This window comes from Malaclemys terrapin, chromosome 1 (genome assembly GCF_027887155.1).
Source record: "Malaclemys terrapin pileata isolate rMalTer1 chromosome 1, rMalTer1.hap1, whole genome shotgun sequence".
Classification (NCBI taxonomy): Eukaryota; Metazoa; Chordata; order Testudines; family Emydidae; genus Malaclemys; species Malaclemys terrapin.
In genome coordinates, this window is record NC_071505.1 from 325892767 (window position 1) to 325914475 (window position 21709).

Below are 21709 nucleotides of genomic sequence, written 5' to 3' on the forward strand. Positions count from 1 at the left end.
AGAGGTTTGAAAAAAACAAGAAAGATGTGATACCATGATGATTTTTCATAACATTTGTCCATCTTTGGTTTGATTTGGTAGAGTTTTAGTAGCCACTCCCTACATGGCTCCCTGATCATTGAGACATAGTGTCTGACTTGTTCTTGCATTCATTACAAGTTTTGCCTGTTAGCCAGGTTCAGATCTAGTATGACTGGTAGCTTTTATGGTGTGACTTGTAGAAGCAAGTTGTTTTTACTTCCTGCCCTTAGAGTGGAATGGAATGTGGGTTAGCGTACCAGACAGGTTAATCCTGTCACTTTACAGAGCTGGCCTTTGGGCCACATGCTCTTTAGGACTCTCCAAATAGAAGTATCATAGAATATTAGGGTTGGAAGGGACCTCAGGAGGTCATCTAGTCCAACGCCCTGCTCAAAGCTGGACCAATCCCCAGACAGATTTTTGCCCCAAATCCCTAAATGACCCCCCGCAAGGATTGAACTCCCAACTCTGGGTTTAGCAAGCCAATGCTCAAACCACTGAGCTATTCCTCCCCCTTAAATGAGAGATGAATTTCATTTTGCTGCAAAGCTAACTTTCACATTGCGAGCCCATCACTAGGGTGTTTTCCTAGTTCTCAACATGGCTGTGAATGGCTGACCTTTGGAACCCACAAACTTTGTGGATTTCCAGGGTTTTTGGAAGCCCCTGGACTGACTTGTAGATGACTGTGTGTGTGTGTTGAATAGCCCCACCAATAGCCCTGGGGATGAGGTGGGACAGAATAATAATAAAGAGAAAACACAAATGAGAAAATTGGGTTGGAGATAGACAGAATGGATGGGAAATGGAAGGTAAGAAAAAGAGGAGGCTAAAGAGAAGGAAAAAAGAAAATATCTACCCAACTTTCAGGTGAGTGATTTTAATATATTTATGCTCCTTTATTGTTATTTCACTGACAGATCTCACTTCCAATGTAAGTCTTGGAAAAATTGATAGGATAGGTTAGCAGCCCATAGGCCACCATCTATTTCAAAATTATCCCTTGATAAAACAGGTTGGCAAGAATACACAACTGATCTTCATTTCTCCTGCTGCAAAGGAAGCTGGCAGCTTTTTATTTAAAATGAGCCTTTCAATTGGGGTGCTAAAAATATTTTTGGGAGGCCTTTGAAAAATGTTAAAAACAGTATTGCTGCTTAGATATCTGCTCTATTGCTCAATTGCTCATACTCAAGTTTTCATAAACTTTAGCATCAGGTCACTGCATCTTGTCCTAGCAACTTCTGAAGGAATTTATGAATAATAATTCATAATTATTTTAAATTGTAATTTATTAAAACATTTTAATTTATATTCTTACCTGCAAGTTTATATAGCCTCTGATCCTTGTCCCCTTTTGAGTATTCTTTTTCGACTATACAAATTTAGGTCCTGCAGTTGGTCATCACGTATATTATATCTCAATCCTCATTATATTTGATGGCCACCATAAATTTTCCTCGTTTTCCCACTAACTTTACTAAAATGTGGCAATTAGAGCACAAAGTATTTTAGGTGCCCCACCACCCAGCAATTTCTAGATTGCACCTCCCAATCAATCTGATCATGGATGAGTTTTCACCTTTTTTTACGTACTTAATAAAAGTATCAAATGTATTTTGATTTTTAAAATATGCCCCTGCATAGTTTGTTGGTTCAGATATCTGTACATAACCCCTTTGCCCCTCCCTGCATTTACAAATGTTATCAAATTAAGTTGTGAACTCCTCACCTATTCACAATGAACAAAGTACATTCCCTTACCACTCCCTGGTCCTCGCCTCTGGGGAATGGAGAGCAAATAGGCTTTAAAGTTTGCCCAGAAGGTCAATATATCTGGGTTCTGGTGAATCTAGATGACGCAGATTCAGAGTCAAGGATCCCTTGATGAAATTGCTCTACCAGCAACTCCCTGCTGTTTAAAGTAGGGGATTGTCAATTCAGCAACCTTAGCTGATTTCATCTGGGAAGTTATTACACAAAGAAAAAGGTCACATTTCAGGTAAGTGGGTAAAAACCAGCACTTGGATTTATATCTAGAAATTATATGACAACCAGTGCCTATCAGGTGTAATGTGATCTGTGCAGGAAACATTGGTTAGCAAGTAAGTTTCTATGTGCACTACCTGAAGTTTCCAAATGGCATTTTGGTGCACTGTGTACCATGAGTCTATGGTATATGGCACTGCAAGGAAGTTGAATGAGTAATTGCAGCAAACAAGGTTATTAATTTGGCCAGATGTATTTTTTTAATCAACTAATTTGTTGGACAGCTTTCTTCTAAATAGTCACATAGGCCCAGATCTCCAAAAATATTTAGATGCCTACCTACCTCTTTAGGCACCTAATTCCACCATTTAGGTGTCACTAACCTTGTAGGCATCTAAGTTTCTGCTGGTTGGTATTCACAAAGCCACCTACACCCTGATGCTGCCCACAGCTAATGAACAGCTCAAAGCCCTTCTCAAACTAGGGAAGGTTGATCCTGTAGGCATGCTTAGAGCAGGCACATACCTGGCAGTCCCTGCAGCAGGTGGTCCAGCTGTAGGCCACCAATAGGTAGGGTGCATGGGGAAACATCGGGCAAACATGAGAGAGTATTGCCCATGAACAGGAGGCAGTGAGAGAGATGTTATCAGCTGTTAGGACATGGACTACATAAGCGGCTGACCTGGCTTGGGCACCTAGCTCCAGGAGAAGGTTTGCAGCTGAGGATCGCCAGCAGAAGGAAATACCTATCTCTGGCCCATCAGCCAGGTACAAAAGGTTAGCAGTTTAGATGCCTAAGCCCTTCTTTTTTTCCCACCCCTCTCCCCACCATTTTACTCCTGGTTAGCTCAGGCAGCTCCCTGCTCAGCTTGCTGACTTCTGAGGATCCCTTTCTTAGGGGCTGGGTCACAGGTGCTAACTTTTATTTTTCCCAGTGGGTACTCCACCCCTGCTCCACCCTGAGGCCCTACACTCACTCTGCCCCTCCCCACAAGGTCCTGCCCTCACTCTGCCTTTTCCCACCCCTGCTCTGCCCCCTGCCCCTGCTTAGTCCCCTCCCCCTGCTCAGCCCCCTCTCCCCTAGACCCTGCCCTCGCTTTTCCTCTTCCCACCCCCCACCATTCACTGCTCTCAACCCTCCCATGAGCACCTCCCTGCCAGCAACCCAACAGCTGATTAGTGGCCCCACCCAACACCTGATTGGTGGACCCCACTGAACAGCTATGGTTGGTGTGTGCTGAGCACCCTCTCTTTCTTTTCTGTGGTTGAGCCTGGAGCACCCACGGAGTAGGTGCCTATGGGCTGGGTTCACAAAGGTATTTAAGTGTTGCAATGCTACAAGATCAGGTGACATCTGAGTGGTGGTTTGAGAATGTCAGCAGTGCCTAAATGTTGGCACCTAAAGAGGCAATTAAGTACTTAATGCATTTAAGTACCATTGTGAATCTGGCCTCAGGCACATAACTCTCTCCATGCTTGGGGCTGAGGATTTCACTGGACTGTGCAGGGATTAGGTGTTGTAACCCGCTGTGGAACAACACCTAAGTACCTTTGAGGAGCTGGGTAATACTGACTCGTTATATGTTTGAATATTTTACTTGGAAAAGAAACAAGGCTAATATGTCAATATCTTCTAGTATCTTCCTTTCTATCATTCTTAAAGGCAAATTTTTGCTTTCTTAGTCTCCAGGGAAGACTTCTGATTTATAATTTACTGAATATTATTTCCTAAATTTATACCATAGTTCTTTTAAAACTTCCAGATGCATTGTCTTTTAAACTGAAGATTTACATTTATTTAGTTTGTTCAAATACTCTTTCATCATCTTTTTGTTCACTCTTTACTCTCCAGCTTTCTTTAGTTATTTGCCTGAGTTTAAGGTTCTTTTCTATTTTCATTATCATTACCCATTTTATTGAAAACTGAGCAAATTGGTATTTAAAATCTGGCTATTTTATCTAAGTGTGAAATAGTGTGTTTTGCTATATTGGAAACATAGCTTCCAAAAACAATTCACATTTTGGTGTGGGTTTGAATATTAACGATAATTCTGTTACTCACAAACCAGTCTATTTGGTTCACCAGTATTATTTTTATCCAGCTTTTTCCATGAAGTTGCAAACAGAAAATGCAGTACATGCTGTACTGTAGTTATTCTGTAACTATTCCATTAAAGTCGATTGTTAATATGTCTCCTGTAGTTTCTGACTGTTCTACTTACACAAGGAAATAATTTAGAATGAACTGCAAATAAAAGGAATTGTTGTGTGAAACAGACAGTTACTCAAGATGCAGAGCATTGGGTTGGAAGAAGGATTGAGGATTGGAAAAGTAGTAACTGCTAAGAGCCTTTACAAAGGGGATGTTCAGCAATCTAGGTAGTCTGAGGACAAAGGTTTTACATGTTCTACACTGTGATAAAAACAATAGGCCAACATTATACTTAAACACCAATATTTGCTTTACAAAAAGATTTACTTTTAAGAATAATTTTTCAGATATTTAAATATTAATGAAAAACTTTTAAACCATTATAGGTAGGGCCCTACCAAATTCACGGTCCATTTTGGTCAGTTTCACGGTCATACGATTTTTAAAATTGTAAATTTCATGATATCAGTTATTTAAATGTGAAATTTCAGTGTTGTAACTGTAGGGGTCCTGACCCAAAAAGGAGTTGTGTGTATGGGTCACAAGGTTATTGTAGTGTCAGAGGGGTAGCCGTGTTAGTCTGAATCTGTAAAAAGCAACAGAGGGTCCTGTGGCACCTTTGAGACTAACAGAAGTACTGGGAGCATAAGCTTTCGTGGGTCAGAACCTCACTTCTTCAGATGCAAGTAATGGAAATCTCAGGAGGCAGGTATATATCAGTGTGGAGATAACGAGGTTAGTTCAATCAGGGAGGGTGAGGTGCTCTGCTAGCAGTTGAGGTGTGAACACCAAGGGAGGAGAAACTTTCTGTAGTTGGATAACCATTCACAGTCTTTGTTTAATCCTGATCTGATGGTGTCAAATTTGCAGATGAACTGAAGCTCGGCAGTTTCTCTTTGGAGTCTGGTCCTGAAGTTTTTTTGCTGTAAGATGGCTACCTTAACATCCGCTATTGTGTGGCCAGGGAGGTTGAAGTGTTCTCCTACAGGTTTTTGTATATTGCCATTCCTGATATCTGACTTGTGTCCATTTATCCTCTTGCGTAGTGACTGTCCAGTTTGGCCAATGTACATAGCAGAGGGGCATTGCTGGCATATGATGGCATATATAACATTGGTGGACGTGCAGGTGAATGAGCCGGTGATGCCAAGCACTGAGGTACAATCGCATCTGCTCCAACCCCTCAGACAGAGACCAACACCTACAAGATCTTCACCAAGCATTCTCAAAACTACGATACCCACACAAGGAAATAAAGAAACAAATCAACAGAGCCAGACGTGTACCCAGAAGACTCCTGCTACAAGACAGGCCCAGAAGAGAAACCAACAGAACTCCACTGGCCATCACCTACAGTCCTCAGCTTAAACCTCTCCAACGCATCATCAGTGATCTACAACCCATCCTGGACAATGATCCCTCATTTTAACAGACCTTGGGAGGCAGGCCAGTCCTCGCCCACAGACAACCCGCCAACCTTAAGCATATTCTCACCAGCAACCACGCATCGCACCATAACAACTCTAACTCAGGAACCAACCCATGCAACAAACCTCGATGCCAACTCTGCCCACATATCTACACCAGCAACACCATCACTGGACCTAACCAGATCAGCTACAACATCACCGGCTCATTCACCTGCACGTCCACCAATGTTATATATGCCATCATATGCCAGCAATGCCCCTCTGCTATGTACATTGGCCAAACTGGACAGTCACTACGCAAGAGGATAAATGGACACAAGTCAGATATCAGGAATGGCAATATACAAAAACCTGTAGGAGAACACTTCAACCTCCCTGGCCAGACAATAGCAGATGTTAAGGTAGCCATCTTACGGCAAAAAAACTTCAGAACCAGACTCCAAAGAGAAACTGCTGAGCTTCAGTTCATCTGCAAATTTGACACCATCAGATCAGGATTAAACAAAGACTGTGAATGGCTATCCAACTACAGAAACAGTTTCTCCTCCCTTGGTGTTCACACCTCAACTGCTAGCAGAGCACCTCACCCTCCCTGATTGAACTAACCTCGTTATCTCCACACTGATATATACCTGCCTCTGGAGATTTCCATTACTTGCATCTGAAGAAGTGAGGTTCTGACCCACGAAAGCTTATGCTCCCAGTACTTCTGTTAGTCTCAAAGGTGCCACAGGACCCTCTGTTGCTTTTTAAAGGTTATTGTAGGGGGGTTTGCGGTACTGATACCCTTACTCTGCGCTGCTGCTGGCGGCGGTGCTGCCTTTAGAGCTGGGCAGCTGAAGAGTAGTGGCTGTTGGCCATGTGCCCAGCTCTGAAGGCAGAGCTACTGCCAGCAGCAGCACAGAAGTAAGGATGGTATGGTACTACGACCCTTACTTCTGCACTGCTGCTGGTGGGGCGCCGCCTTCAGAGCGGGGCACCCAGCCAACAGCTGCTGCTCTCCAGCTCCCCAACTCTGAAGATGGCGCAGAAGTAAGGGTGGCAATACCGCAACTTCCCTAAAATAACCTTGTGACCCTCCCCCTCCCTCCCCTGCAACCCTCTTTTGGATAAGGATCCCCAATTTGAGAAACGCTGGTCTTCCCTGTGAAATCTATATAGTATATGGTAAAAGCACACAAAAGACCAGATTTCACGGTCCGTGATGCGTTTTTCATGGCCGTGAATTTGATAGGGCCCTAATTATAGGTAAGATGCTCTGTTCCAACTGAACTCTGCTTAGCACAGCAATGCAAACTGTGGTGGGAAAGGTGAATTCAAGATATGTTTGCCCTTTCCCTACTCTTGACCATGGCGTGGGCTTGCCTGGTCCTAAGCACAGGTTAGAGCAGGCTCAGCTGCAATGGACATAAACGGCTATTCTTGTAGCCAAGCATAACCAGAGCACAGCTATGCCCCTGATGCTCTAAGCTGTGAATAGGACAGTGTCAACCTGTTATTCCAGTTCTATGCAAGCTAGAGAATCCCCTTAGACTAGGTATAGTCTCAAGTGGCCAGCTCCATTGATTATATAGCTCCCTTACCCCATCAAGTTTCATGTATCTTTACTTAATTTACAGTGGTCCAAATGGGTTTCTCGAGCACACAATTCAAAACATTACATATTTAATTTAATTAATATTTAATTTCTAGATATGTCTTAGATTGCAAATATACGCTGTAACTAAAGCCATAACAGAGCAATATGTCATGTTAATATAGGAATGCAAACCCCTCCCCCCCATTTATATTACAAGACACTAGCTGTCTTCTGTGTAAATTCAAGAAAATGGTAGCAGAGTTTAGTTTTGAGAATCAGAAGAGTAACTATTTGGTTATACCTTTATTTTTTTTAAACTGCAAATAAAAAGCTAAAAGGCTCATATATGTCTATTTTGCTTTAGCCTGGCATATTTTTTGACTGTATTTTCAGAATGCCTTTGCAGTTCTTCAATGTGTGAATTTAAAATCTCTTCAAATTCTTTTGCTCGTTTCTCTTCTTCTTGAAAGAACTTTTCTGTTGCAGTTGTAGGTAAGGACCTCTCTGGGGGAAGCTGAACAATACATAGAGCAGGCACAGTTAGTAATGAATTGAAAGTACAGCCATAATTTTACATTACTGAAGCATAAAACAAAATTTTCATCTTAAGTTTTACAAGCTAGTAACTTTGCATATTTTCTATCTTTTACTAAAACGTAGACTTAGTCCTTAGGTGTGTCACTACATATTTAAATGTACTACTGGTCACAGTTTGGCTCCCCTGCTATCCTCAAGACCCTTGGGCCAGTCACAGGACACTTCAGTCCCTGCTGTAGTTTAGAATAGCCTCTAGCAAACACTGTTTGAAATGATGGGATATATTGAATAAAAAAGACTTTTTGCATCTTAAGAAATTAGATAACATTCTTTTAGAGAACTGTCTAATTCAGTAATACTAGCAACCAAGACACTCAATCGTGCTGGGTATACACGAGACCAAAAAGCCCAGGAGCTGTCAGAGATTTTGTCTTTATAGAGGTCAGCTAATGTCACTTTATTTTCTTCTGTCTCTCTTCTGAAATAAAGGTTATCGTAGAAGATAAGTTAAATGCTGGAATTTTGTGAGCACTGTAATTGGCCCTTCCACTTGTTTGCTCAAACTTTTGTTTCTGAAGGTATTTTGTGATGGCTGCTGAGGTCTGAGTAACATGATGAGAAGGTTGTCTAGAGAAAGACAGACATGTATCCTTTTCACTTGAAGGGAGGGATGAAATACGGCATTTGTGAACCACATAGAACTTACAAGTCCAAAAAGGGAGTACTCTGTATTGAAAAAGCTTCTTGTGTTGCAGAAGCTAAAGTATCTCTGGGTGACTCTCCCTGATCAGTAGGGACTACAGGAAATTTATTTTTGTATTCTGATGTTTGGGGAAGAAAATTCTGCAATGATGGATTTCAGTATTTCCACTTAAAATATTGATCTCCTTATGGATCTGTTGAGACACCTGAGATTTCTATGTCATTGTTTCTCTTTGTACCACAAAGAATCTTGTGCCCTTTCCAAAATAACTGTTTCTTCATGAAGCTGGTTCTGTTGTTCCAATTAGTAGAAGATGGCCGACTGCACCTTTTATTTTCTGGTATCACAAAGGGTCTTACTGATAGTGTTGGTTTATTTTAATGTACATGGGGAAAGGATAAACTTGTCTCTTGGACATCTCAAGCACCCATTTTCTTAGACGATTCATTCCCAGATGACAATTAAAGGGGGAAATCTGCCCAGACTTCAGAAACCCCTTATTCCCTTGTTTAAAGCATCAGTGACTGCTTTGTCTCTGTGCTCCCTAAAGAGCTTACCAACAAAACATTTAGAAGGATATCAGAGTTTAGAATGCTATTCTATGGTTGCCCTGGGAACATATATTTGAATGTATAGCAACTCAGTCAGGTGAAGCATCATTCTTGAAAAAGTTGCTAGGGAAGCATAATTAAAGTAGATTTTATGTTGTGTTTTTCTTTGTGCACACTCACAGTGGCCTCCGAAGTTGAGCATAGACCTCCCACAATAAGAGATTGCAGGCAATACTATCAGCCCTGAGGCAGTTGTACCCAAGTTTTGTTTGAATTATTTTATTTTCCTGTCTGTGTATTTGGCAGGAATACTCCCTCAGTTAGTAGAACTATGTCCTTTACTAAGAATGCAGCAGGCTTAACTTGAGATAGAGTAATGAAAAATTTGTAGTCGTTAGGTATGAGTAGGTCTCAATAGAGAAATTCCCACTCCTTTATAAACCAGCAGAGGAAAAATCACACACCTCTTCATCAACTTTCCAATTTTTATTTATTTAACAACTTATTTATTGGTGTTTCATTTTCTAAGAAAATAAGCACTTATGAAGCTAAACCCCCATTTGTGCTTAATTCTGGAAAATTTAGTTGAGAGTCTGATGTATCTTACTCAGAGCCTCAGGTTTAGAGATTTCGCCTCTTTAGAGGATCTACAGGGGAGAGTCTCTCTCGGCAGAGGATTTAAGACTTTATGCTTACGATTGAGATGCTAAAGGAGCACACAAGGATGATAAAGCCATTGTGGAGAAACGAAATTAATTCTTTGCATTCGTCTTCATGGCTGAGGATGTGAGGAAGATTCCCAAACCTGAGCCATTGTTTTTAGGTGACAAATCTGAGGAACTCTCCCAGATTGACGTGTCATTAGAGGAGATTTTGGAAGAAATCGATAACCTAAACAGTAATAAGTCAGGAGGACCAGATGGTATTCACCCAAGAGTTCTGATGGAACTCAAAATGTGAAATTGCAGAACTACTAGCTGTGGTCTGTAACCTATCATTTAAATCCGCTTCTGTACCAAATAACTGGAGGATAGCTAATGTGATGCCAATTTTTAAAAAGGGCTCCAGAGGTGATCCCAGCAATTACAGGCCGGTAAGCCTGACTTCAGTCCCGAGCAAACTGGTTGAAACGATAGTAAAGAACAAAATTGTCAGAAACATAGATGAACATAATTTGTTGGGGAAGAATAAACATGTTTTTTGTAAAGGGAAATCGTGCCTCACCAATCTACTAGAATTCTTTGAGGGGGTCAACAAGCATGTGGACAAGAGGGATCTAGTGGATATAGTGTACTTAGATTTTCAGAAACCCTTTGACAAGGTCCCTCATCAAAGGCTTTTAAGAAAATTAAGCTGTCATGGGATAAGAGAGAAGGTCCTCTCATGGACTGGTAACTGGTTAAAAGATAGGAAACAAAGGGTAGGAATAAATGGTCAGTTTTCAGAATGGAGAGAGGTAAATAGTGGTGTCTCCCAGGGGTCTGTACTGGGCCCAGTCCTATTTAACATATTCATAAACGATCTGGAAAAAGGGGTAAACAGTGAGGTGGCAAAAATTGCAGATGATACAAAACTACTCAAGGTAGTTAAGTCCCAGGCAGACTGTGAAGAGCTACAAAAGGATCTCTCACAACTGGGTGACTGGGCAACAAAATGGCAGATGAAATTCAATGTTGATAAATACGAAGTAATGCATATTGGAAAACATAATCCCAGCTATACATATAAAATAATGGGGTCTAACTTAGCTGTTAACACTCAAGAAAGAGATCTTGGAGTCATTGTGGAGAGTTCTCTGAAAACATCCACTCAATGTGCAGCAGTAGTCAAAAAAGCTAACAGAATGTTGGGAATTATTAAGAAACGGATAGAAAAGACAGAAAATATTATATTGTCTCTATATAAATCCATGGTACGCTCACATCTTGAATACTGTGTGCAGATGTGGTCACCCCATCTCAAAAAAGATATATTGGAATTGGAAAAGGTTCAGAAAAGGGCAACAAAAATGATTAGGGGTATAGAACAACTGCCATATGAGGAGAGACTGGGACTTTTCAGCTTGGAAAAGAGACAATTAAGGGGGGATATGATAGAGGCCAATAAAATCATGACTGGTGTGGAGAAAGTAAAGAAGGAAGTTTATTTACTCCTTATCATAACACAAGAATTCCGGGTCACCAAATGAAATCAACAGGCAGCAGGTTTAAAACAAACAAAAGGAAGTATTTTTTTCACCCAAGGCACAGTCAACCTGTGGAACTCCTTGCCAGAGGATGTTGTGAAGGCCAAGACTATAACAGGGTTCAAAAAGAACTAGATAAGTTCATGGAGCATAGGTCCATCAATGGCTATTAGCCAAGATGGACAGGGAAGGTGTGCCCAGCCTCTGTTTCCCAGAAGCTGGGAATGGGTGACAGGGGATGGATCACTTGATGATTACCTGTCCTATTCTTTCTCTCTGGGGCACCTGGCATTGGCCACTGTTGGAAGACTCATAGACTTTAAGGTCAGAAGGGACCATTATGATCATCTAGTCTGACCTCCCGCATGATGCAGGCCACAAAAGCCGTCCCAACCCCTTTCCCTTGACTCTGCTGTTGAAGTCCCCAAATCCTTTGGTTTAATGACTTCAAGTAGTAGAGAATCCTCCAGCTAGCGACCCCTGCCCTATGCTGCGGAGGAAGGCGAAAAACCTCCAGGGCCTCTGCCAATCTACCCTGGAGGAAAATTCCTTCCCAACCCCAAATATGGCGATCAGTAGAACCCCAAGCATGCAGGCAAGATTCTCCAGCCAGACCCTCATTGGCCATTGATACTATTTACCAGCGATGGCACGCTGTTTATTTGACTAAAATCATGTTATCCCATTAAACCATTCCCTCCATAAACTTATCTAGCTTAATCTTAAAGCCAGACAGGTCCTTCGCCCCCACCGTTTCCCTCGGAAGGCTATTCCAATATTTCACCCCTCTGACGGTTAGAAACCTTCGTCTAATTTCAAGCCTAAACTTCCCCACGGCCAGTTTATATCCATTCGTTCTCGTGTCCACATTAGTACTGAGCTGAAATAATTCCTCTACCTCCCTGGTATTTATTCCTCTGATATATTTCAAGAGAGCAATCATATCCCCCCTCAGCCTTCTTTTGGTTAGGCTAAACAAATCGAGCTCCTCGAGTCTCCTTTCATACGACAGGTTTTCCATTCCTCTGATCATCCTAGTGGCCCTTCTCTGTACCCGTTCCAGTTTGAGTTCATCCTTTTTAATAGGGTTACCATATTTTGTGCCTCCAAATGGAGGACACTCCCTGGGGCCCAGCCCCCGCCCCCCAGCCCCGCCCCCGCCCCAACTCCGCCCCCTCCCAAAGTCTCCGCCCCCTCCCCTGCTTCCCGCGAACATTTGAGTCGCGGGAAGCCTGTAGCAGGTAAGGGGGAGTGTGGGGGGAGGAGGCGCGGCCCAGGCTGGCTCCCGGCGGCTCCAGCCTGGGTCGGCTCGGGCCCTGGGGTGCCGGCCCCGGCCGACCACCCCCGGCGGCCCGGCGCACCCCCCGACTCCCGGCCCCGCGACCCCGGCCCAGCCCGGCGACCCCGCAACCCCGGCCCAGCTCCCCAGCCCCGCGGGCCCGGACCGGCTCCCCGACCCCGGCCCGGCTCCCGGCCCCGCGGGCCCGGCCCGGTACCGCGCCCCCGGCTCCCCGCCAGGCCCCGCGCCCAGCCCGGCACTGCAACCCTGGCCCGGCCCGGCCCCCGGCCCGGCACCGCGCGCCCGGCCCGGCTCCCGGCCCGGCACCATGCCCCCGGCCCCGCGACCCCGGCCCCGCACCGGCCCCGGCCCCACACCGCCGACCCCAGACAAAGAGGCCCCGGCCGAGCCCTCCTGATTAAACCATTCCCGGACGGGGATTTGAGCCCCCAAAAGCCGGACATGTCCGGGAAAATCCGGACGTATGGTAACCCTATTTTTAAACATCGGAGACCAGAACTGCACACAGTACTCCAAATGAGTGCCTTGTACAACGGAAGCAGCACCTCCTTATCCCTACTACATATACCTCGCCTAATGCATCCCAAGACCGCATTGGCTTTTTTCACTGCCACGTCACATTGTCGACTCATAGTCATCCTGCGGTCTACCAGGACTCCGAGGTCTTTCTCCTCCTCCATTACAGACAGGATACTGGGCTAGATGGACCTTTGGTCTGACCGAGTATGACCATTCTTATGTTCTTATGCTGTCCTTTTACATGCTAAGATCCTTCACCAGTCCCTAGGTCAAAAATCCCTGGGAAAAGGTGGGAGGGGCCCATGAAGGGGAGAGTGCTATTCCTGGGAGATTGTAAGGAAAGTCTACAGGGATGTATCCTGCATATCTCCTTAAGGAAAATAGTGGCCATTTTATGACCTCCTGTGGGACCCTTGTAGGTTGGAAGGGGAGAGGAGGAAGGCCTATCTACCAGAGTAGAGGATCTGAATCACTTCACCCCATGCTCCCTGCTGCTGGATCTGTGCTGACTAGGGACTGACTGCACAAAATGAGGAATGAGCTGGAACCATTGAAGGCAAATTACCCATTGGTATCAGAAAGATCACAGGAGCTGGTATAGAACCATAAGATTAGACAGGATCACAAGGATCATTTAATCTAACTTTTCATAGCAGCTGAGGCCTTACAGGTAAAATTGCTTATAGGAAGAGGGCATGTTTTGTGGTCTTCTCAAGCACCTTGGCATAGACCTTGCCTACAGGCTGTCTGGGAGCAGAAATTTTTCCTCTTGGTTGCTATGGGGAGAACTTGCCCTCCCACAAGAGTCAGGGGGCTCCAGTGAAGTTTTCCTCCTTGCTCTACAAGTTGTTGAAATAGGGGCCCTATGACTAGGGGAGGATCGGGTGAGGGGGCCGGGATGGGTTTTGAAAAACTTACTCTATGACCCATGCCACAGATACGGGCCCGGTTTCAATGAAGGCAGATTCCAAACGTTCTGCTCAATTGACCTAGCCCATGCGCTGGCTGGGAGCTAGTTTCCCTTTGGCCTGTTGTCTTTGTCTGCCATTTACTGTGGGGGGAGACAGGGAGGAAAGGTGCTGTCCTTCAAACCCACTTCAGAGAGCCAAAAGAATTTTTTCTTTCCCCGTTTAACAATGTTGAGGACACAAATCTAAAGCCAATGAAGAAATTGAGTCACACACACACACTCTCTCACTCTCTCTCTCTCTCTGCAAAAGTTCTGCTACAAAGGGAGCCCTGGAGTCTGCAGCATGTACAGTTTGGAGGCAGAGAATTCTGGGCAATTCTTCTTGATTGGCAGTCCTAAACTCAGGCTTGCAGCAAAGAAATGGTTTGCCCCCAGTTGCCATGGAGATGGGTAACACCCCACTGTGAAGAGTGACGTGGAGGGGACTGACAATGCTATAATTTTACTCTTTCCCTTTAAGAAAAATAGAGATTACAACATTCAGGATTTTCTCCTTCATATTTGGATACAATAGTTTACACCTAGAATAAAAGGTACATAGATTCCTTTCATTGTATCCATTAATCTACTTCTAAAGGAAGTTTATTTTTCTAACAGCACATTAGGGTCCTTATTAGAGTCGTTATGAATTGACTGTGATAGAGTTGTTAAAGCAGGGTGCCCCAGCTGAAGGCCATATTGGCAACTTGCTAAAAGCCTGAAGCTCACACCTTATTTTCATAATAGCGGTGATAACCACCATCACCATTAACACTGAGGTATGGCTGAGCATGAAATATACCATAACAGCAAGTGTAAACTATATTATAGGAATCCATGAATCACATTTGGCCTTTAGACTGAACTTTGGCCACCTCTGTGTTTAAAGTAAAATAACTACTCACCATTGGGTTGACTTCTTCCACACTGTACACATGGCTCAGTAAAACATCACACCTGTGCTTTTCAGGAAATGGGCTGTTGTAGTGTGAAGGATATAACATTGGTGGTGATGGAGATTTACCATCTAGTTTCTGGTCATGATTTCTGCTAAGTCTCTGAGATGGTAAGCTGCTGCCACTTTTAGTACCAATGATATCACCTTGACCATGTAGAGTAAGATTTTGGTTTCTGTAGAGATATAGATAGTGGGTTGCGCTGGTTTCATTTGCCATTTAATTTTATTTTGAAAGTTCTAAAATAATAAAAATAATGTTTTCAAAATATGAAGACCAGTTAAACTATGAAATATAGTGGTTAGGCCATGGTTTCTGTTAATATAATTTTGTCCTCTTTGCTTTTCAAACTGCTTCAAGTATGAGTTCCATGATGGATATGTTTAAATCAGCTTAAAACACTAGTGGGCATGGCACTTTCAGAGAATGACATTAATCTCTGAAATTTATTCCCCACCTTGGTCTGATACAGACCAATGTTGTTGACCTGCAGGCCTGTTAACATCTATATTTTCTCATGCTTTAACTGATACAATGAGCTACAATATGAGAGTGTAAGAGAGATAGGAAGGGGAGACCTTATTTATGGTGTTTGGGTTAGTGGATTTTGATCCATTCAAATGTCTTATGGATGTAAATACATGCAGGTGCCTAGGATTTATAATAATAATTAATGGAGATATCCCATCTCCTAGAGCTGGAAGGGACCTTGAAAGGTCATCGAGTCCAGCTCCCTGCCTTCACTAGCAGGACCAAGTACTGATTTTGCCCCAAACGGCCCCCTTGAGGACTGAACTCACAACCCTGGGTTTAAGAGGCTAATGCTCAAACCACTGAGCTATCCCTCCCCCCTAGAACTGATGCTTTTAATAAATCAAATTAAAGCTTTAGCATGTGGAGCCCCTGATCCTGCACCATTAAACTCAATAGGAAGCTTTGCCATTGTCTTCAATGAGCGCAGGTCAAAACAAGAATGAGAAAAGAAGAAACATTAAATACATATTTAAACTGAATAGGGGTATTTCTTTCTCTAACAATAATAACTGAAGAACTTCAAGCTGATTCAAGAATCCTTCAAGTACAGTATTATGGTACTCCATAATCTTTGGACCCTATTGACTGTAATCCATAGTAGATGTGAAATCATATGTTTTTTATCTACCTGAAGATCAGTCAAGTAACAGCTACTGTAATTAACTGTTGTATTAGAAAAGAAATCTACTTGCTACCCATTGCAAACAAATTCTCTTGGTAGCTGTCTGAGCAACTGCTAAAAACATATTGAGAAATAGCATGCAGTTTTGATTTCTTCTTACTTATACACATGCTTTCTTAATTAGAATAATTTCCAGTTGTATCTTTATTTGTAATATGTACCAAAGTGTGAAAAACAGAAAAATCTGATAACCTCATTTTTTCTTACACAGCAGGTTTTTCTCTTAGAATACTTTTCGTAGTGGTAAAAGTTTCCACCATTGTATTAAAGTCTGACCTTATTACAAAGAAGGGTTCTGCTTTTGTAGGTAACATGGAGTACTCAATACCTACTTTAATTAAACACTATAGCAACAGGACCGGCTTTAAGCCGATTCCCAGGAATGGGGCCCCGCGCCTAAGAGGGCCCTGCAACGTCCGGGGCTGCCAGCGGAGCAGGAAAAAAAAAAAAGGCCGCATCCTGCTTCTCCCCCTCCCTCCAGTGCTTGTGCCGCCATACAGCTGATCAGCGCAAGCCTGGGAGGGAGGGGTCAGGAGGAGGAATGCGGTGTGCTTGGGGAAGATGCGGGGCCAGGGTGGGAATTTGGGGAGGGATCCAATGGGGCGGGGAGGGGGCAGAGGGGGGCGAGACAATTCGCGTCCGGCGTGGGGCCCCACACCTGCTAAAGTCGGCCCTGTATAGCAATCCTAAATTTGTATACCAACTTAAATCCCAAAGGATCCCAAAGCATTTTACTAATATAATATACTAGTATACAAACTTTGACAATGATTATGTTATCTCTCACTGAAATACCAACACCTCTGTGGTAAAATCTGACAAGTGTTCAAAAGAGCACAACATTATCCGGTACAAGGGAAATTGGCTTAAAAAAATAGTCTCCAAGCATGGAGTGAAGGTCCCTGTTCCCATAGCTAAGTGCAGAAAGGAAGGAATTGAGACAGGGACCACACAGACCTGGTATAATCTCATTTTGAATATTTGATGCTGTGAGGTGGTGTCTATGCAATAATACTAGGAACTTTTAAAATACTTTTTAAATAGAAGTTCACTGGTGCTGGAGTTGTGGGGGCAGGGAGCATCTCACAAGTGGGAATATGTAAAGGCCACCTCAAAGAAGTAATGAAGAAATATCTTCTCTAATTACAAATGAAGTGGGGATTAAAATAAGCAGTATGTAAGTACAATTAGAATGCTGTAATTATTATCCACTCCAAGATGAGATACTCTGAAAGTAAGACACTCAGAATCATTTAATGTTTACTCTACCTTTGGCAGAATTTTCCACTTTACTCCTTACCGCTCACTGAATACATACAGTTTGCTCTTTGGTGTACAGAATAAATCCTCCCCACCCTACCATTTTAAAGCCTATTTAGTCCACTGCTGGATTAAGGGCACAGTGAAGAAGCCGCCACGGTGATGAGAGCTGGCATGAATAATAAAAACATGGAATTGCTCATTTTGTGTTTTGACCTTTTTGAAAGTAATTTCCTCTAAAAGCCCACAGCAAAGGTCTCTGTGTTCTGTTTTTTCAAACCTGATTCTCTATGTATTTAATAATAGTTATTACTGATTTATATTGAAATTTACTTCACAAAGGCCAACATTTCCAAACCTGCGGATCCACAGTTATAATATTTTTTAAGATAGTAAAAACAAAAAATATTTACATACCTAAATATAGATGGCGTAATTTTTCAAAGATGCTTAGCAACCGCAGTCTCCACTGAAGTCAATGGATCTATGCTGCGCACTAACTTTGAAAAACAGGCCACCTATACTTAGATGCCTTATTATGGATTTTGTAGCCTAACTTTAGACATTCATGTTTGATCATTTTGACCTTAAATTTCTGCCAATTCAATCTACCATAATGTGTAAAAACAGAGTTTTAATTTTAATACAAGATTAAAGGTATGAAAAGATCTGAAAAATTGTGAAAACATGACTATTTGTTTATACAGGCAAGTCAAATTCTGAAAAGGTGCAGGTTAACCATTTATCAAGTTTTCGCATTTTGCTTATTATTTGTATTATCATTTGGTCTAGGATGGAATCATTAATTTAGGCTAGGTCTACACTACAGGGGGAGGTCGACCTAAGATACGCAACTTCAGCTACGTGAATAGCGTAGCTGAAGTTGCATATTTTAGGTTGACTTACCTGGCTGTGAGGACGGCGGCGAGTCGACAGCGGCTGTGCCGCTGTCGACTCCGCTTCCGCCTCTTGCCACGGTGGATTTCCGCAGTCGATGGCAGAGCGATCAGGGATTGATTTTATCACGTCTTCACTAGATGCGATAAGTCGATCCCCAATAGATCGATTGCTACCCGCCGATCCGGCGGGTAGTGAAGATGTGCCCATATACACATACAGCATAGGAATAACTTCATTGTTGTGGTGGAGACAAAGTAATCCCCATCCAACTGAAACTGCAAGGGAAATTTACACAGGCAAAATGTAATAACCCCAACTGTAATTTGTAGCTTGATACTGTTCCCTCTGAAATCAATTACAAAAGCCCTAGTGACTTCAATAATACAGGATCAAGTCCCTAGACTGTTTTCCAGGGTTAACATTTTGACTCTTAAGAAACAGAACCAAGGGATCTTTAATGCCCACAAGTGGTCATACTTTGGTTTTATGTCTCAGCTGAAAGACAGTAGCGGAATGCCCCTAACATTAAAATTTTTTGGAGAAGTTAGAGAAGAATGCCACCACCTAAATCACTAATATCACTTCCTGCAACATCCTGGATTTCCCTGGGGGTCTCCCATTTAGCTACTGACCAGGCTCATCCCTGAGGTTCTGGTGGAAATATAGATCATGGTGGTATGGCTGAAAGCATTAAAGAATACACTTGAATGAAGGCTCCTTTTCCATTATGCAAACATTTCCAGAATTATGAATACAAATAGCAAAAACAAACAAACAAAACCCCCAAAACAAAACAAAAACATCCAGCAGGCATCTGGAAATTACTACTTAAAAATAAGAAACCCACCAACAGCACCACATGTTTCTATTTTTACTATCTAAAAAAATATATTTTTGCCCTTTCTCCTATGTCATAATTACCATGGAAACAGAAGAGCAAATTAAAACAGAAATAACATAATTATGTTCACAATAAAATAAAACATGTCCTAGCCTCAAAATAAACCAGCAACAAGTTCATCTGCATACATCTGATGATTGAAAATTTAACTGTAGTCTGGGAACACAAAATTAGAAGCATACAATGGACCTGATTTTCAAAAAGTCTGGTATGTTAATGTGCATACAAAATACATGTGGAATTTGCACATTTGATTTGCATGGACAATTATCATATTTGTAAACACAAGTACCCAGTTTGTGCATGCGTTTATGGCAACTGAATATGTAAATTAGACTTTAAACTGGAAACACGCGGGCCCTTTACTTCTTGAAAACCAGACCCAAGATTTACCAGTTAAAGAGCCATCACATATCTTAGTAGCTTCATGGCCTACCCTGAGAAATTTTTGGCCAGCCACAGAAGCCCTAAATCTCTTAGCTCATGCAAATATGTTCTCTACTTTCATGTGCAACAACTACAAAGTTCTGGCTCCTTCAAACCTGACACTGCACTGCACCAACACATAAGCATAAACACGCGCTAATTCAGGGTACTGCCCCTCCCCCCCTTTGGTGGAATGCTAACTAAAGTGACCTCAGTTACAAACCGATCAGGGAAAGGTGCTCATGTCACCCATTGACCTTTGCATTTTGAAATTCTAGTGAAAGTGGGGCACAAAGGAGTAACCAAAAAACTGTTCTATAATGTCAAAATTGGTCACACTTCCAAGTGCTTAACACTGTTAATTAGAATTAGTTATATTTTATTTTGAAGTATTTGTTTAGATTTGTTTAGATTTCAATTCTGAGATGTTATGGTTATAAAAAACCACAGGTCTATATGCCCACTGGGTTCTTCCATTGCCTCTAACACTACAAAAGTGCCTAAAGGCCATATTTTCAAAGGAGTTTTTCGCTCCTAAAGATGCAGACACCTAGTGGGATTTTCAGAAGTGCTTAGTGCCTAACTCCCATTGGTTTCAATGAGAATTAGGTGCCTTGGCACTTAAAATATCATAATGCCACTTTAATCCATGGTATTACCTTAGACCTTAGTCCATCCCGTGCTTTGCTGCACATTGGGCTACCCACATTTGCCATCCTTGCCTGTCAACTGCCCTTCTCTCCAAACTTTCCCATTTCATGTTGAGGTGCTTGATGTCATTCAGAACTGTTTGTTTCCATGTTATTCGCGGTCTTTCCCTCTTTCTTCTTGTGTTTTCTGGCTTCCATTCAAGGGCGGTATTTGGTAAGTGTTCTGGTATTTGGTAAGTCAGCACATGTCCTAGCCACTGATGTCTTCTTTGGTAGATTATTTGTGAGAGAGTACCTTGTCGGGTAATTTTTCTGACTTCTTCATTTGTCTTCCTATCTCTATATGTTATTCCCAATATTCTTAGACATTTGTGATGAAATGCATCCAGCTTTTTGCGTATCGTTCTTGATAAGTTGCCATGTCTGACTGCTATATGTTGTGATGGCAATAACAATTGTTTTGTACACATTCAGTTTTGTCTTGAGGGAGATGTTTTTGAGTTGCCAGATGTTTTTGAGTCTTCCAAATGCAGCGTTTCCCTTCCTGATTCTTCTTATTCCCTTGGAACTAGTACCATCTTGGGTGATGGTCCTTCCAAGACATGTAAAATTGTCCACCTTCTCCAGTTTCTTTTCTTCAATTTTGATTTCTGTCCCTATAGTGCCCATTAACATGACCTTAAATACTTTGTGCAGTTCTGGTTATCCCATATCAAAAAGGATGTAGTGGAACTGGAAAGGGTTCAGAGAAGGGCCATAATGATGGTCAAGGGTACAGCGTGGCATCCATAAGCGGAGAGACTAAAAAGATTTGGGCTGTTCAGCATAGAAAAGAGTTGATTAAGACGGGGGGATATGCTAGAGGTCAATAAAATCATGAATGGTGTGGAGAAAGTGAATAGAGAAGTGCTATTTACCCTTTCCCACCATAAGTGCTAGAAATACGGGTACTGGGGGTGCTGTCACACTTCCTGGCTTGAAGTGGTTTCCATCATATACAGGGTTTAGTTTGGTTCAATGGCTCTCAGCACCCCCACTATACAAATTATTCCAACACCCCTGTTTCCCACAATACAAAAACGGGGGTTTCCTTATGAAATTAAAAGGCAGCAGGTTTAATACAAACAAGAGGAAATACTTTTTCATACAATATCTGTGGAACTCACTGCCAAAAGTGATAGCCAAAAGTATAACTGTGTTCAAAAAAGACTTAGATGCGTTCATGGAGGATAGTTTCAGTATAGGTCCCTGTGATGAAGCAGAGGAACTACCAGCTGGCATAGCAAGGGTTAAAGAAAACCTTTGGGTTTAGCTAGCCCTGCCATGCTATACTTGTTGGTGAGGGGACTTCCTATTCTTCAGAGCCAACCCAGCAAGACCAAACCGCATCCCAACCAGATGAGGAGCCCCCTCATTACCTGAGTCAGAGATTCTGACTCAGTTCTCCAACTTTGTGGAAGAGCAACGGGTAGACAACACAATGAG

At 42.5% G+C, this 21709-nt stretch overlaps 1 protein-coding gene across 1 annotated transcript in view; it reads right to left on the reverse strand.

The window, feature by feature from the left end:
• Positions 1-7375: 7375 nt before the first annotated feature.
• The window catches only part of DEUP1 (deuterosome assembly protein 1), an 85255-nt gene continuing 70921 nt past the window's right edge, over positions 7376-21709 (reverse strand). Inside the window, exons 12-13 of the mRNA XM_054017118.1 lie at positions 14821-15046; positions 7376-7685 (exon numbers count right to left, since the gene is read on the reverse strand). Coding sequence (XP_053873093.1) covers positions 7512-7685; positions 14821-15046 — 400 coding nt within the window. The 3' untranslated portion in view covers positions 7376-7511. The remainder of the gene's footprint in view (positions 7686-14820; positions 15047-21709) is intronic.